Raw genomic sequence first — 19,310 nt, 5'->3', positions numbered from 1 at the left:
AGTAAATGGCTAAAATAATAAATAGAAATATCTTTGGTAAATTAGTAAAAAGATATGATGCAAACAAGGGGTTGAGCCCAACGAAAATGAGGTAATAATCTTGAAGAATAAAATTACTATTATATGCATTTAGTTTAAACGAACAAATATCTTTTACTAAAACAAAATTTTAATTTTACAAGTTTTTACTCAATTTCTTTCCAAACAAGAAGAGTACTGTGCTTGCTGATACCTTTCTTTGTAATTACCTCATTTAATTTAGTTTATTATAATTTAGAGATAATGCAGTGTAGATTAAAACCTCGCAAGTTATGGAGTTAAAAACTGAAACTTACGACGATAAACCTATGGAGCTCAGGTTACTTCACCTCAAGCACATCACCCAATTAATTTTTATCAACTATAATTAATTAATGTATTCTATACATAAGTACATAAGTAGAGTTTATATTATTTCACAAAAAATATATAAATATTCTTATATAATGAAATCCATAATTATTATTACTCCTTCCTTTCACTTTGTTACGGACCTTAGGATATTAGAACTTAGCATATACATCAAGCTTAGCTACATGACATAAGATGGAATTTATAAAATTCTACTTAACAAAAAAACTATTCAGTCCCCAATATCAAGATTACTGATATCACAATGGATATGAAGGATCTGGAATACATAAAAGTATAAATAATAAATAAAAGCATGAAAATATACCTTACACTTATATATCATGTTAAACTTTAAGTTAACATGTTTTTTTAATTAAACCAGTTTAATCATTATATTTTTATTAATTGATTTTCCTTGTTACAATCAACTTATTACCATATTACAATCTCCATCATTATACTCAACTTAATTTCACTTTACAGTTCCCATCATTGTTGTCAAACTCGTTCCTTCTAAATGTAATCACTATTCATTTGATTAGCTTAGTTCTTTTTATATAATTTTTTGTAATTTATTTCAAAACTCATTTCAAATATATATTAAAGCTTTAACAAGAATATTTTTATAAATAAAAAAGTGAGGTAATGAGCCCCCTACTTGACACTAACTATGATAATATATTTTCATTCAATTATTTTCATTCAATTATTGATCCAACCTCATATGTCCCTTTTAATTTTTAAGGTCTAATTAGTACTTATAATATTTCAACTCGTTATCTCTAATTCATTCAAACATATTTTTTTTTATATTACTAATTTATATCTCAAATATATTTTTATATTTGTTTATATTTTTAACTTGCATTTAGCATACAATTTCATATTCTTATTATCATTATGCATCCCACATTAATTTTCTCATTTTTTTTATTTTTCTAATTTATTAGCTTGTCATCCAAAATTTAAGATACACAACAATTTAAATTACAAGTTCTCAATACATTTTTAAATATAATAACATCATTATAAACACTCAGTATTAACACAAATTTACCAATTCCCATACTTTCATCTTTCTATATTTATAAACATTATCCTATATCTAAACATTCTATTTCATATAAATCACAATCATGATTAAAAACAATTCTATTATTATATCAATTCATTTTAAACAAAATAATATCATTTAAAACATCAAAACTTATACAGTTTTCATCAATTTTCATACTTTTATTTTTTCATATTTAGCAAACATGAATTAATATCCAAACAACTTATGTCACATAAATTACATCCAAGCATAACACACTATCATTATCATAGAAATCAAATATAAACATGGCAACATTATTTAAACCATCAAAACTTAGATAACTTTCACCAATTCCAATATTTTTCATCATTCCAAAATATACTAACAATAACTAAATTCTTAGCAATTTTCATTACAATATTCACAATCAATTTTAAACTTTCAAATATCATTAAATTATCAAAAATCAATCAAATTTAATCAAATATTTAAATTTTTTAAAATCTCTTACCATAGTTGGCCACTACATGTTTCAATTTTTCATAGTAAATTTTTAATTTTTTTCAATTTAATCCTTAATCATACCACTTGAACCATAATTAACTCATAATTACACGAATTCACATTTCCAATCATAAATACACATAAATCTTAGAATTCTCAAATTGGAGGTTTTTAACCTCCATTAAAATTCAAGAAAATACATTTTATTGGAAAAGAAACATCTTATCACTTTCAATTTACTCAAATTAATGAGCCTTTACAACTAATTTAAAAAATCCTTCTTTGTCACTTCCAATTAGTGCTCTTTCTTTCTCTATTCACCCAAACTCTCATTTTTATTAATTTGATCTTGTTTTTTTGGTAGGAAATGAAAGAGAAGAAATTTCAAGCTTTTTTCTTCCCTATAGGCCATCGGCATCCTTATAAAGAGGAGAGAAGGAATTTTTCCTTCTATTTATAATAATATCACTCATTTCATTTTATGTCTCACATATTATTTTTATTTAATCTCTAATCATTAACATTTTTTATGTATTTTTGTTTTTAGATTTTACACTAATTAATTGAGATTCTCACCCCTAACCATGGCAATTTTTCTCTTAGTTTATTATTTTCCGGTTAAGAATATTAGGTTTACACATATTTATCTTATAAATTATACATCTTAATTAAAAGCTTATGAATTGAAAAAAAAAAACCCTAGATAGAATTGTTGGCCATAAATGACATGATTTATTATGACATAATACAACAAATACTAAGTTAAATGTCCATTTATCTTCTCCGAAGTGATTGCTAATGTTTTGCGTCCATTTTGAATTACAAAGATTAGTAAATATGGGTCCATATATAATTATTTTTATTTTCCTATCTTTTATTTTCCCCCCAACCAAGTAAAGATTTCTTGAAATTCATGTTTTCTTTCCTCTCAAACACTCCTTGAAATATAATATTACACATAGAGAAATCTATAACGTTAGAGTTGAGATCTATAAATTACTAAAAGATTTTAAATGAGAAAATAACATTAAAAACTTAAATGTAAACTTTACTGAACATTACAAAGAAGGATCGTAGTAAATTAAGTTAATAATTTCTTTTATGGGGATTGGTTTGAGAGTGGGGAATATGGAACTTTATAAATTAACATTCATTTAAGGATTAATTAGAAGAAGAAAAAAACCTTTTTCAAAAGGCGATATTAACTATATAAATTTTACATCATATTTATTTTTATTTAGTTGAAACTAAAAAATAACTTTTATTAAGCATAAAATTATAATAGCTTGAAGTGGCTAGTTTAGTAATTAATAAGGTATGTGCTTCGTTTATTTGACTTATTAAATTTAAACCAAATCATTATCCATCTAATATATTATATTGTCCAAAACTTAGTTAATAACAATAATTATACAAGTGAGCATATATATATATATATATATATATATATATATATATATTATCATTAGCATCCACATTAAGCATTTATCAAACTTATAATTGATATCAAAATAAGATTTTAACATGCATATTAATTATAAAATATATATTTGAATAAATTAAAAAAAAACAAATAAAGGCATTTACTTATTAAATCATTTAAAAATTAATCAAGTTTGGTTATTGTCAAATAACAATAACTTATCTTTGAGATTTTGTTGCTTTTTACTTGATACTAAGGATCTTTCTCGATAAGTTTCTCAAGATTTAAAAAACAGTATCTTGGTTAGGTGTATTTCTAAACAATATAATAAATCAAGTAAATAAATTTTTCTAAAAAACTCAACCTAAACTTTAGATTTTTAAAGGAACATTATAAAAAAGAAGAAGCTTGTAGTAAAAAATAAGGCTAAAATTTTTAATAAAGAAGAGGTCAAATTTAGTCAATACAATAAAAAATTATTTGAATTTAAACATTGTTCTTCAACTTCTTTTTATAAAAACAATTAGAAATAAAAAACTAACAGAATTCTCTTAGTAACAACTTTTATTATTCTTCATTAAACAATAGGTAAACCTAAACTTTTTGGATTAAATCAGATGATTGGCATGTATGTGTGAGTTTAAATTTAAAGTTCATTTGACTTGAACCATTCTCCATTTAAAAGCTTAGATATTATTTAGGCTTAATTTTAATTTTTAAACTTCCCATTGAACATGTTATACAATAAACTTGTTTTTTTTAATGTAAACCAATAATTCTTTAAAATTAATTTTTTATTTATAAATAATTTTTTAAAATCATGTTAATATTTTATATTAAAATGTTTAGTTTGGAGATCAAATTCTAATAAAAATTTAACACAAAAAAATAATTGAATATCAATTTTAATTTAACCTCAAATATATCAATTAACCATATTTAAAAAAAAAATTCTAGATGTTTGAGAAGAAGACTTGGGGTGTGTTTGCATCACGTTCCTAAAAAAATTCAAATTGTTTTTGCTTAAAATGAAAAAAAAAATTATGTTTTCAGATCGTTTTAATGTACTAATGTCACAAATAAATTTTTAAAAATAAAAAAAATTATTTTAATGTATTTCTAATTGAAAAGTACTTTGAATTGTTATCACTAGTACAATCTCAAATAAACACTTGATATTCTGATACAATTGATTTTGGGTAGAAAAGAAGAAGAAGAATAACAGAGGTTGAAGAGTGTTTAATTTCTTAATTCGACAATTTTATTCCCTTTCTTTGATGTCTAAATAGGCCAGCAAGCATTACAATCGACAAAGCAAGAAAATAGCAATAAAATAGAAAATCCTAATAGAGTGGTTGTTGAAGATGTGGAGCATCATACTAACAGCCTTTATTTATTTGACTGATTCTAGTGCAATAAACACATTACCCAACAAATACTGCAATAATCCTTCTGACTTGGTCCAACCCCATGTGTACCTCAAGGCCACCAGGTCTGATTCATATCATTCCCCCACCCTTAGAGCATCCTTGTCCTCAAGGTGAAAATCTAGATAGGTTTTGAAGAGTCGCCATAAATTCTCTCATATCGCATCTTCACGAGAAGCGCCTTTCCATCGAACCAATACTTTAGTTTGTGGTCTATACTTGCCCTTTTAAACCACCCTTCGATCTAAAATGACTTTGGACATCAGCAGAAACAGGAGGTAATGACACTATTAGTAAGTCCAGCGGACCAAAATGTTTCCTTAGTAAACTAACATGGAACACGTTGTGAATTTGTGCCTCAACTAGCAAGTCCAGCTTATATGCAACAGTCCCTACCCTTGTAAGAATTTTGAAGGGACCAAAGAATTGAGGAGACAACTTCAACGAACTCTAGAACGCTACAGATTTTTGACAGTACGACTATAGACATAAATAAACATAATCTCCTATCTCAAAGAAAACCTCTCATCAATGACAATTAGCCTGGCACTTCATCGAATAATTTCATCCCTTGAGCGCAACATATCATCAACGACCTGGAATTTGGCAGTACTTGGAATATACAAAATCATAGAAGGCCAGGGAACGTTACAGACAGCTTTGAAAGGAGTTATTTTGGTTGATGAATGGACTAAAGTGTTGTAGCCAAACTCAGCCCACGACAGCCATTCCAACCATTTTTTTGGATTATCATATGTGTAGCAGCGAAGGTACTGCTCAAGGATACGATTTGTTACCTCAGTTTGTCCATCCGACTGTGGATGATAGCTGGAGCTGTAACAAAGAGCAGTGTTGTGCAACAAAAAAAGGGACCATCAGAAATTACTGAAAAAGATTCAGTCGCGATCACTAACAATCGAGAGAGGCATTCCATGTAACCATACAATGTTAGAAATGAAAGCTTTAGCTACAGATAATGTCGTGTAAGTGTGATTGAGAGGCATAAAATGAGCAAATTTAGACAATCGATCTACTACCACCATAATCGTATCATGGCCTTGGGAGGACGGTAGCTCATCGATGAAATCCATGGATATGTCAATCCAAATATGATCTGGAATAGCTAGGGGCTGCAGCAACCCTGCTAGTCTAAGAGTGTCATACTTGCAATGTTGATAGACCATGCAATTTTGGATAAATTCCTTCACAATGGTGCGTAACCCCAGCCATATAAAACTTGAGCTGACTCGGTTGATGGTTTTAAGATAGCCCAAATGTCCTCCTACAGGCGATGAGTGTGCATCTGCTAATACTACAGGGAGTAAGGAGGAGTGTGGGCTCAAGTGGACTTTACTATTTTCCATCCAAACTCCATCTTTACAAAAACAATTGGATGAAGCATTCTTGCTCAAGGTGGCATAATAAGGATTGTCAATTACCTCTTGTTACAAGGAGGACCACCGGTCTACAAAGGGTAGTGTAAGGGCCTGAAACTGAAGCAAGGTAACTCGAGATAGAGCATCTAGACCTTGATTATCTCTGCCATGTTTGTACAGTATGGTGTAGTTATAGCCCGTAGGTTTGGGCAACCATCTAGCTTGGGAAGGAGTTAAAATGCGTTCCTCAAGTAAGTATTTCAAACTTTAGTGGTCAGTTTTGATTACAAATGGCTTGCCCAATAAATACGGTCGCCACTTGCGCACAACTTTCACCACCGCCAACAATTCCTTATCTTAAGTTGATAGTGCCCTTGTCGACCCTTTCAAGTCTTCGCTAAAGAATGTAATGGGTTGGTCATTTTGTGACAGTATAGCTCCCAGACCTATTTCGTTTGCATCGCATTCGACAACGAAGGGCTATTTAAAATCTGGGAGACGTAAAACCAGAGGAGTAACAAGGGTTGTCTTCAATTTCATAAAGGCTTCCTAAGATTCAATTATCCACTGAAAACCATCCTTTGTTAAGAGTTGCATCAGAGGTGTAACAATTGAACCAAAATCACGAATGAATTTCCGGTAGTAACATGCCAAACTAAGGAATCCACAAACCCCCTTTGTTGAGCTCGACATAGGCTATTGTTGGACTGAATTGATCTTATTTGGATCCACAGTAACACCCTGCCATGAAATTCAATGGCCTAAGTAGTCGACCATCAAAACCCCAAAATGGCACTTAGATGCTTTAACAAACAACTGATGAGTGGAAAAAAGTTGGAGGACCACTTTTAGATGCCGCAAATGCTCATCCCAAGAACTGCTATATACAATAATATCATTAAAAAAACAAGACAAACCTTCATAAATGAGGTTGACATATGTTGTTCATTAAGTTTTGGAAGGTAGCGGGAGCATTAGTCAAACCGAAAGGCATCACAAGGAACTCATAATGGCCGTCATGAATGTGGAATGCAGTTTTTAAGATGTCGTCATCATGGACTCTTATCTGATGATAGCTAGACCTTAAATCCAACTTTGAAAAATATTTTGTACCTTGCAATTCATCCAATAACTCATCAATAACTAGGATCAGAAACTTGTCTTTAATCGTGATGTCGTTGAGAGAACGATAATCAATGTAAAATCACCATGAGGGATTAGATTTTTTTTATCAATAGAACTAGTGATGAAAATGGGCTTCGACTAGGATGAATGATGCTGGATTCAAGAAACTCACTCACCAATTTTTCTATCTTGTTTTTTTTTTTATAATGGGGGTACCTATAGGGTCTCATACTAATCAGTGGCTGATTTGGAAGCAGGGAAATGTGGGATCATAGCTTCTTATCGATGGCAACCCAGATGGCTCCTTGAACAAGTGATCAAACTCTATCAATAACCTTTGTAGGTCGGCTGGAATGTGTGTGGTTGGTTCCGACTAGGCTGTTGTTGACATCATATGAAGGAAAAATCTAGGGCTTGAGTGGTGTAGCAATTCCTTCTTAGTCATGGGGCCAGCTCGGATCGTTGTAAGCCCCGAATGGTATGTGATTTCCCTGCCCGATAGAAGGACATGCTTAGTTGTTTGTAATTTATCTCAATCGGACCCAATGTTTCTAGCCATTACACTCCTAAAACGGTTTGCCTAATGAAGTTATGGGTACTGCCCTCATATATTAGGATTGTTAAATCTTTGTTTCCTACCTTTCCAATCACTCGAAAGGTTTGTGGATAAGTCATTCCAGCCAAAGTATGGAAGGAAATTTCTGGAATGGCCTCATCTACAATGTTCTCAATTTCCATGTCTATGTCGGCTGGTCCATCTTCAAAGGGTATGTCTTCCAACATGAGCAATTGTGGCCTAGTACACCGGTATCCAGGAGTGAATTTGCCATCATAATAGAAACACAAACCCTTCTCTCTCCATTCCCTAGCTTCCTAACTAGTGATGCGTTGAATAGGGTCTTACAACTTGGTTCTGACCGTTTGGGTTGCAGGTTGCATCGACGATGGCCCAAGAAAACCCACTGTTGTTGTTGGTTGTGTGATCCGTGATTGTAGTTTGGCATTGCTAAATGAAAATTAAAGCTTGGCTTCCGCTACAACAGATTTCTTTCCTCAATGAGATGGGCTACACTGATGGTTTTCGAGAGAGTCTTTGGTTGTTTGACCCATACATCTATTCGTATATCATCTTTTAAACCTGCGATAAAAGAACCGATTAAAAAATTTTCAGGTAGGTCGTCTACCTTATGTGAGAGTCACTCGAAGACTTCTTTGTAGGCTATAACGTTGGTAGTTTGTTTAAGTCTAGACAAGGCTTCTGATGGATCATCATAGTCCGTGGGTCCAAAGCGTTTTAGGATAACTTTGGTGAATTCCACCCAATTCATCGAACCTCAATCCTTTGTGAACCAGCGATACCATTGTAAGGCAAGCTTTTTGAGATGGAATGACACCAATTGCACTTGTTGTATAGGTTCGATCCCTTTAAACTCAAAGTATTGTTCCACTTTAAAAATCCACTCGGTAGGATCTTCATCACCACAATATATCAAAAAATTCAATTTTAGTTGAGTATGATGTTGAATTCTGTTAGTTGGCTGATTCTAGACTCTGTCAAAAACATTCTAATTCCTTTCAAAACTTGGGCATGTGAGGGTGGTAAGATTGTTGCCCATCACCTCTCCTCTATAAAAGGGATTGCCTTCCTTGTTCGGTGGAGGATCTTGACGGCTAAGTCGAAAGGCTTGTAGTTTAGCCATGACACCCAGTAATGTCAAAGTAACCTGGAAAAAATTTTGTTTTATCTCATTCAAATCGTGTTTCATCTCATTGACGTCTTGTTTCGTCTCATCAAAGCTGGACTCGTGACGGGTTAAGATGTCAGTAACTTCCATTCAGAATTATGCATTTGATTTCAAACGTGTATCCATGAACCGAACCTGACTTTGATACCACTGATACGATTAATTTTGGGTAGAAAAGAAAAGGAAGAATAACAGAGGTTGAAGAGTGTTTAATTTCTTAATTCGATAACTTTGTTTCTTTTCTTTGTTGTCTAAATAGGCCAGCAAGCATTACAAGTGACAAGGTAAAAAAATAGCAATAAAACAGGAAATCCTAAGAGAGTGGTTGCTGAAGATATAGAACACCATACTAACAACCTTTATTTATTTGACCGATTATAGTGCAATAAACACATTACCCAACAAATACTGCAATAATCCTTCTAACTTGGTCCAACTCCCCGTGTACCTCAAGGCCACCAGGTTTGATTCATATCATATTCATTAAAGCATAAGCTAATTTTAGGATATTTCTTGCTATAATTTTACAAATTTTCTTCCCACCACAAGATTTATCTTGATTCTTAAATGGTTTCAATAAACATATTATGATTTATTATTATTATTTAATATCAGAATTTTAGTAAAGATTATAAAAGAAATATATATATATATATATATATATATATATATATGAATGAATGAATAATAATTTTTAAATCTAATAAAAAAATATTCAGTATTAGTATAAAAAATAGCCAAGAACAAGAAAACATGATTAAGAATGATAATTTTATCCCAACACGATGGATATTTATTGGATTGGAATGGATGGATATTTTTTGAACTACTCAAACTTAATATAAAATATATATTTATATCATATAAATATATTTTTAAAATTTTTAATTTTTTTTAATATTATATAATATATACATACCTTAATATTAATATAAATAATAATAGATAATAAATATGTTATCTGAAATCTAATAAAAAGTTTATAAATATCTATATTTTTCATTCCATAAATAATAGATAAGTTTTGAATTTCACATGCCCATTGTTAATCCATGGACATGATGGTGCATTCCGCAACTAAAATCTATATAAAATCAAAAGTAAACTTTAATGTATATTTTATATACACTAACTAAACTGGAGGATTTAAATTTAGATAATTTTATTATAAAGTTTTGTTCAAATGTGATTGGATTTATTTTACTTTCATATTATATATTATATAGGACAAATAATCTTCAAAACTAGTAGGGTTACGATCAACAAACACTGATTGAGGGCCGTGACTGAGTACAAAAGCAGGAATCAGAAAAGCGGGGTCCGCAAGGAGAGGCAGACACCAAATTTAAACCACACGATTCACGAGGCTCACGAACCATGACTCAAACTTTGATTAATGAGCTCCATTAGTGACCGTTGGATTGTCCTGACACGTCTCGAGAAATCCAACAGCCTACGTTTAAATCTAGGCATCTTTTGAAAGATCTTGCAGGTTTTTGAATTGCCCTCTCAGGCTCAGCCACAGGGAATTATCAGTTGCTCTGTGTGTCTTTTAGCGATTGGTCAAACGTCTTACATGTGCTGTGATATTAGAGTGCCTTTCCCTCTATTTTTTTTTACATCTCACTATTCGGACCTGTTTTAGGATTTAACTACAATATTGCCCCTCTCCCGCTCATGATTTCAATTCGAGCTCCGTTGTTTTTTTTTTCGCATTTTTTCCGCCGATCTTTCTAGATTTCGTGATGCCCTCTACAATAAAACGTCATATTTGAACTATCTTGGGAAACGCAACGAGCTTTTATTTTTTTTTAGTATTTACTATTATTTTAATATGTTACTATTAAAAATAAAATAAAAATATTATTTTGACAAATTTTTAATTTTTATTCAACCTAATTAAATAGTAGTAGTATCATTCATGACTTATTCAATAATAACTCATTAAAATAACAATAAATGCTTGAAATGTAAAAAAAATATATAATTCATTATAAATCAACAATAAATATATTAATTATGCAATGATGTTTTATATCTAAAATTAATTCAATTTCTTTTTAACATAAATCCTCATCGTTTTTTTTTTCATTATTTTCGTATTCATCGTCATCTTTTTTTTTTTTGAATGGAAGCTATCAAGTTCTTTTATCTTTTTCCACTTTTATATGTCTATTATTACTCAATATATCATTTAACCTATTAACATCAACATGAACATAAGTGTTTTAAGCAATATAAAAATTTGAGTTTTCTTCTAACTTGGTAGATAGAGTAACTCGATATAAATCAACTAACTTATTAAGTTAAAATATATTTTTCCCGTTGATTACTTCATCATTATCATCTTTAATAAGTTAGACACAACTCTAGATTTAGCTTTCATAATGAATAACCGGTCAACTTTGTTACAATCCCTTTTAAATGAATGATTGTATGTATAATATACTTGTTAGTATTGTTTAGAAAAAAATAAACATTGTTAATGTTTTTGAGTATATGTTTTTTATTAATTTTGATCAAACCATATTAAGAATATACTCTAACTTTTTTATCAGTGTCACACCAGTAAAATTTGAATAAAAATGTTGTGTTTTATATTCTATGATATAGCAATTAAAACACCTCTTTTAACCTGCCATAATAAACTTAAAACTTATTGAAAGTTGATTCATTAACACAAACTCTATTATTATAAGTATTTCTATCATTTTTGTACTTTTTAGTACGAAAAACATATCCGTCGATAAAATACATATTATAATAGGGCTTTCTTTCAAGAATTAAAGATAATAATTTTAAAATTTCACCAATGCTCTCTTGTTGTACATATACCTGGTTAAAGATATAAAAGATAACAACAATTAATGATTGACAAAAAAATTAAGTAAATGTATTTTTATTAGAGTTATAAATTATTAAATACTTTCATTTTTAACCACGTGACAATTTATTCATATTATAATTGAAAAATTAAATTTTCATAAGATATGGATTTTGAAATAACAACAATTGATGATGTTGCCTATAATAAAGTTACTAAAATTTTTGATTAAATTAGAATATAAGGAAAAATAATTTAAAACTATAAAATTGTTAAACTAACTTATTAAATAAAAATTCTCAATTCATCACAGTTAAATAATATATAATTATGTACTTATCTAAATTTGATGTCTGACAATATCTTCTTAAAACTACATTATTCAACAATGGTCATCTAGAATGGAAAAATATTAACAATTTCTCACTAGAAAAGCACTTCAACACTATCATCATGTCTTGGATTATAATTAATTAATGTTCTTATATGAGGCTTAAAATAACACGAGATAAATATTGAAATCTCTTCACTAATATAAGCCTTACATATCAAATTCTCAACTAATAATTCGTAGTTCCATATAATCGTATTCCTATAAACTCATTAATCTAACTATGTTCAAAACATATCCATCAGGAAATTGCAAACTCTTAATTTATTTGTACATAATAAGTTATATATTTTTATCCAAGGAGAAAACAACTTTGGACTTTGCAACACATTCCTTATCACTAAGTTGCTCTATAATCTGACGGACACAAAGCAAAGCTATATTTGTTCAAGTTTTTATACTGTTCTTTGTTTTTCCTTTGATGTCTAAAATCATGTTAGTATTCCAATAAGAAAAATCCTAAAAAATACTTTTTTTTACCTAGTCACAGGTCACACCAAAACCAAAATATTTTTGCTTATTAAATAAAAAATTGAATACAATTTCATTATATTGCGAGATAACATCATATAATTTTTAACCCAACAATATCGACAGTGCAACATCCATTTCAACTTTACTTTTTAAGAAGTTTTTTATTTTATTTATGTGTTGATGATGACTTGATAAGAACATCTAGTAATAATAATAATAATAATAATAATATAGTTTTACCACCATTCGATAAAGTGCAGACTTTGTTATTTTTCATATAGTATGGACAAACTAATTTTTTATTTGTGCTATATCAGAAACCATTTTATACAAAAAAAAAACATATATAGTCCAACTCAAAGCAGTATTCATTTGAAAATTTTATTTTCTTGAGACATCATATGTTAGGTCCTAAATGACCATAATTAATTCAACTCGTCAATTAATAATTGAAGACAAACATCAATATTTCTATTTGGACTATAAGGATCAAGTATGACTGGAGATAAAAATATAAATTTGACCTCATATATATCTCTAAAGGCAAGTTATAAACTGCTAATATAACCACCTAACAAGAATAAGATGCAATAAATGATCTAAATAGATTGGACGAATCGATATACAAACCAAGATGCATGTTCTTTAGTTCCATTAAAAATAGAGGATACACCATTTTTAACCGCTTCCCAACTTCACCATTGAAAGGGTGCACTATGACTTCATCCACTACATCATATGCATGATGTCATGTCATGTCATGTCATGTACTTAACTGTCTTTAGATACATAAATAACATTTGTAGTTTAGAAGTGATTGAGAAGTATCTTAATTTTTATATATGACAAATTTCTTTTCTCTACCAATATTGGGTTTATAACAAGTTTTACATTTTAAAAAATTTGCATATTCACCGTGTACAACATGTAAAAGTTTAGGCATATGTCATTTTTTTATTTTAAGTTAAGGGGTTTCATCATGAATTTTACAGTGTAGATATCTTTTTTCAACCTATTCCCTTAAGGTAAAATGCTTTGTGTTCATTCGATGATACTATCATAACTGACCTTACGCAACTTATATTTTGACTTGATGGTAAATATTCTTGCAATGACTGATAATTTATTTTTATTTATATACCCATTCTATCATGATTTATTGAAATCTTTTAAAAGTTGAAAAAACCTAATTGCATCCACATTTAACTCTTTATCTGCACATAAACCTTCATCTAGATAACCATGATTTATTTCCATTACATTCATCATCATTCTCATATAACGATTATTATCATCATTTACAACTTCATACATATTTTTATAAGTAGATATTGATCCAACAATCCTTTTTATCATGATCTTCTAAGGAATATAAGATTCTCAACGTACAAACCAACATAAATATTTTTCTACAAACCTTTTTTCAAATATATATCAACACGTAATATGATTGGTGAAACTTTTTATGCTTACATTTTATACATGAATATCTAACTCCACCTCCAATAATATTCTTTAGATCTAAAAATACAAAATTAATAAAACCCTCAACCCCTTTATAATAATCTTTCATATACAACTCTTGAGGTGGATCTCGATACATCCAAAAATAACAATTTATTACTTAGAAAACCTATATAGAATATTGATGATGATATTTATTAATAATGTAATCATCAATTCAAAATTCAACTACAGTAATTAAAAATGAATTCACAATCTAATAATCAATTATTATTTGCACAAAAAATCAATGTTACGTAAAAATATGAAGTAAATAAATCAAATTAACAATAATTAATCAGTACCCAACTAATTATCTATCATTTATTCAATTTAAACTTATTCAATCTAAATTCATATTATTTGATTATTATCGATTCCATAAAAAAAATATTTTTTATAAAATTTTCAGCTCAATAATAAAATTGACAAAATATGATTGATATTCATTAAATAACCCATAATTTCTTCCAGTAGAACACACTTAATTTATAAAATTAAACTCGATTTTATCAAATTACAAACCAATTCATTTTTTTTAAACCCTAAACAAACTCTAATATACAGATCATACTTGAATATAACAAAATTCTCCATGAAAAGGTTAAAAATCACATAAATATACAAGCAAATTATACATACCAAACATAAATATCAATAAATTAACCTAAAATATAAATTGATAGGTTTGTTTATTTCATATAGGGAATATTTAGAAAAAAAATCCAATCAAGATAATAATGCTGACATTACATAGTATTAAGGTGGCCAGATTTAAGAGGATATGGCCTGGATTTATGGAACAATAGGGGGAGTTGCTAATTTTTTATAGTGAAAGAAAAATACAAAAAAAAGAAAAGAAAAGGGGATGAGGTTGTTATCAGTATAAGAATAAGAAGAAAAAAAAAGGATGAAGTTGTTATCGGTTATAACACTTTTATATTTATCAATTGAATTTTTCATAGGAACTGGAGATAAAATAATTCTCTTAGCAATTATATTACAAATAATAACATGTTATTTTATCAATAAAATCACTGATATATATTTTTTTATATATTAATTATTTTTATCATGTCAACAATTTCATTGTTAATTATGGACAAAACATTTCTTGTCGATAATTCAATTGGTTTTAGTGATAGATATTTTCCGTTACTATAGTCATTGGAAATGTTAAACAAAAAAATCTTTCATTACTAATTCCTTTGCTATTTGAATTTATTTTTCTAGTGATTATTACTCCTAATTCCTAACTATATCTATGAAAAAAAACAAATGCTAGGAAGATCAATGTTAAAGAATTGTTTTGAATATATTTATAAGCAATAATTTTAACTCAAAACTTATATTTTTTATTTTAAATCTGCTTTTAAATATAGACATCATAAACTTCTTAGGCCATGTTGGAGATTGTGATAAAAGTTATTTTTCAGAGTATTGTTTTTTAGAAATGCATTAAAATACTATATATTTTTATTTTTAAAAATTTATTTTTGACATTAGCATCAAAACGATTTAAAAATTAAAAAAAAAATAATTAATTTGAATCAAGAAAATTAAATTTTTTTAAAAAGCACAATTAGATTGCAAAAATAAACATTGTCTTATTCAAGCAAGATTTTTCATTTATATGCAATATAACTTAACTAAAAACTCTTTCTTATTTATACAACTTATTTTATAAATTTATTATGTTTGAGAAGGAAATAATGAAAAAAATATTGAGTTCTAAATGATTTATTTCAAGTTTTAAAAAATAAACTTTTTTTTGTATGCATTTATGAATAAAAATATTAATTTTATGTTTCTATCCAAGTGTTAGATAGTTTTTTAAAGGGTTCATGCGTTATTAAATTTGAGATGTCCTTACATAATCTAATGGTCAAATTTTATTAGAAAAAGAGTTTATTCTACATTATAATTATTAGTATATATGAAAATTTGAAATAAATGACCATAAGATAAAACTTTTGAACTTTTGAAAAGATAGGAAAATAAAATACTATATATGTAAAATATTTATTATTCTTTTCACTATCTTAATTTGTGTATTTTTATAGATGAATTCTTCACTAGAATTGGAGATTAATAAAAAAAAATTAAGTGAATTTCTGGGATGCATGTTGTTAACGTTCTATAGAATAGAAGGAAGAAATATAAAAGAGATAAAAATATATTTGGTTGAAAAAAAAAAGATGAAAACATAAAATAAATATGTTTTTAGAACAATTATAAAAGGATCCCTATCTTTTCAAAACAAAAAATATAAAGAAAAATGTTTGACTTATCTTTATTATTATTTTTTTTAATCTATTATTTTTATTTTTTAATCATGAAATAATAATTAGAAGCTATCAAGAGTTTGATTATTATTCTCTTGAGAAGAAGGTGAAGGAGTGTTTGGGAGTGAGATAAAATTATTTTTTCAAAATATTTTTTATTTAGAAATATATTAAAATAATATATTTTTTATTTTTTAAAATTTATTTTTAATGTTAATATATAAAAATAATTTAAAAATATAAAAAAATTAATTTTAACCTCCTTCAGGGAGACCGCAGTCAGAAGCGGGGCCAGGCCATAATAAAAAAGATTGGTTACTATTTCTAAACACCATTATGATTATAGTAAACTTTCAAAAAAAAGAAAAAGGGTTTAGAGTTGTTGATTCGTTATAAATGAGGTAGATGGGCACGCTACTTTCCCCATAATGGCATTCCCGTGATTATCTTTAAATTCATGGACATTTACCCACCACAATTTGAAAATTCCTCCTTTGCGTCTGCATTTAAGGTTAAAAAAATAAAAACACACCGGTCAGCTTTCATAAAGCCAACTGCAAAAAATGTATAAGCTTCCTTCTTCGTTAAACTCATCGCAACAAACAAATTAACGGCCTCTTCTTCGGCCTCCTCCTCCTTCTGTGCTTTCTCGCTTCCACCTCGCAATTTATTCTCACGCAGCAGCTCTGTTTCGAGCCATAACTGCATCGACGAGTCAACGTCTTCTTGACTCACCAGAACGAACGTGGTAAGTGATATTACCAGCACGAGTCAACGGCTTCTTTTTTTACAGACAGATTGTGCGTAGTTTTGTTTTGGAATACGCGTAGACATGTTGCGTTTTAGTTCAAGATCTGTTTGTTTTTATTTATTTATGAGAAAAAAAGTTTTATTTTGATGAAGAAATGAGAAAAATCAGTGAGTTTTTTTTTTTTGAAACTGAGGTATGATAATCTGTGATCAGTTGTAGAGAAGAGAGAGAAAGAGGAGATTGAGTACATGCGAGTGTACAGTAAAGTTCACGAGAAATTACGGGAAGTAGTTAAGGATGGTGATGAAAGAGAAGGATGAAGAGCTTACCCTGTTTCTGGAGATGCGAAGACGCGAGATAGAGAGGGAGAAAAACAATCTTCTCCTTAACAGTTCGGCCGATGAACCTCAAGCTCCTTTAGGTGATCCGACGTCGTTTTATGTTTGATCTTGAATTAATTGCTCTTCTTTGTTAAATAAGAATTTATTAATTTGAGATTTTGCGTGCAGGCTTAGGCAGTAATGATCTTTCACTGGTGTCTAATAAGATAACGGTGTCGTCTATTGTACCGCCGCCGCGAAAGACTGCTACGGAGAAGTTCTTGGATTCGGAGAATGATAAATCTGACTATGATTGGTAATTATGCTAAAGAAATTTTTTATTTTTTTTTGTACTTGTTACTTGTCATTTGGAGTAAAATTATGCCACTTAAATTGGGCATTATGTGAATTAGGAGTGCTAAGTTTATAATTGGTTTCATCTGTTGAAGAAGTTTTGTTTTTATAGTGTTTCCGCTGGAAAACATTTTTTGTAGTCAGACATTAAGAGGACTATCAAATTTAGTTTCTGGAACATCTGTAAATCTGTGGAGTTGATGCCATAAATTTTGTTGAGGAAATGGGTTTTGTACATGATTCATGTTATCATGGAAATGAAGAGCATTGGACATATTTCCCTGATTGACATTCAGTAAATTTGTATTTAATTGTTGTATCATGGTATAGCAAAATGAATGGTTCAACTCATAGGGGATCTCCTTTGTTCAGGCTTCTTACACCACCCGGAACCCCGCTTTTTACTTCCTTGGAGTTGGAATCGCAGAAAACTGCAATGAGTCAGATTGGGATGTCTAATGTTCGTCCCACTGCTCTTAAGTCAAGGGTAAGAAGCAGTTTGAGTTATGAAAATGCTTTCAATCCTCTGTGATCCCGTGCATTCACGAGCATGCCTTCATTAGCTTATGAAAACATGGTTTTAGTCTTCTATTTCTGGTATATGCTAACCTCAGCTTTCACTTTGTGCAGTTCTCTTTAACTGTGGTTATTGAAAAAATTTGCAGCATCCTTGTTATGCTATAGTTTGAAATTCTTGTTGCCGTGTGTTGCAGCTAATAAATATCCAGGAAGAACCTGCTTCAAGGACTCATGTGGGATCCAAGGGAACAACTTTGCAGTCAGGACTGAACTCCACAAGTGCTGGTAACAGGAGGTCCGCATCAGCTGGAGGACAAAGATCTGTTTCGAGACCTGCAACACCCACAGGGCGGCCCTCTTTATCTGCAACAGCTAAGCATTCAAGACCGTCTACACCCACATCACGGCCCACATTGTCTTCTACTAAGTCTGTTGCTCCTCCAGCGAGATCCTCAACTCCTACTAGAATTGCTGCACGCTCTTCGACGCCGACTGCTAGACCATCTCTTTCAGGTTCAAAGTCAGCTTCCAGATCAGCAACACCAATCCGCCAGTCATCAACCCCTTCAAGTCCACCTAGTGTGGCTGCTGCTCCTGGCCAGACTTCTTCAGCGACTAAGTCAGTTCCTGCCACTCTGAAAAATCCAGTGCCATCACGTGGCATTTCTCCATCATTAAAATCTAGGCCTTGGAAACCTGAAGAGATTCCTGGTTTCTCTCTTGATGCTCCACCAAACTTAAGGACATCATTGCTAGAAAGACCAGCTTCAGCCACCAGGGATAGGCCTGGAGGTCCAAGTGCTCGGCCAGCTTCAGCCACTCGGGAGAGGCCTGGAGGGCCCAGTGCTCGCCCAGCG

The 19,310-nt window shown here is 29.8% G+C and overlaps 1 protein-coding gene across 1 annotated transcript in view; it reads left to right on the top strand.

Annotated features, from left to right (window-relative positions):
• The first annotated feature begins 17,541 nt into the window (after positions 1 to 17,541).
• The window catches only part of LOC105141789 (mucin-2-like), a 2,620-nt gene continuing 851 nt past the window's right edge, over positions 17,542 to 19,310 (top strand). Inside the window, exons 1-4 of the mRNA XM_011049143.1 lie at positions 17,542 to 17,681; positions 17,770 to 17,896; positions 18,307 to 18,421; positions 18,648 to 19,282. Of these exons, the coding sequence (XP_011047445.1) occupies positions 17,558 to 17,681; positions 17,770 to 17,896; positions 18,307 to 18,421; positions 18,648 to 19,282 (1,001 nt within the window). The 5' untranslated portion in view covers positions 17,542 to 17,557. The remainder of the gene's footprint in view (positions 17,682 to 17,769; positions 17,897 to 18,306; positions 18,422 to 18,647; positions 19,283 to 19,310) is intronic.

Source organism: Populus euphratica, unplaced genomic scaffold (assembly GCF_000495115.2).
Source record: "Populus euphratica unplaced genomic scaffold, PopEup_1.0 scaffold130.1, whole genome shotgun sequence".
Lineage (NCBI taxonomy): Eukaryota > Viridiplantae > Streptophyta > Magnoliopsida > Malpighiales > Salicaceae > Populus > Populus euphratica.
Note: the sequence above shows the minus strand (reverse complement) of the source record. Positions and strands in the feature narration are given on the sequence as shown.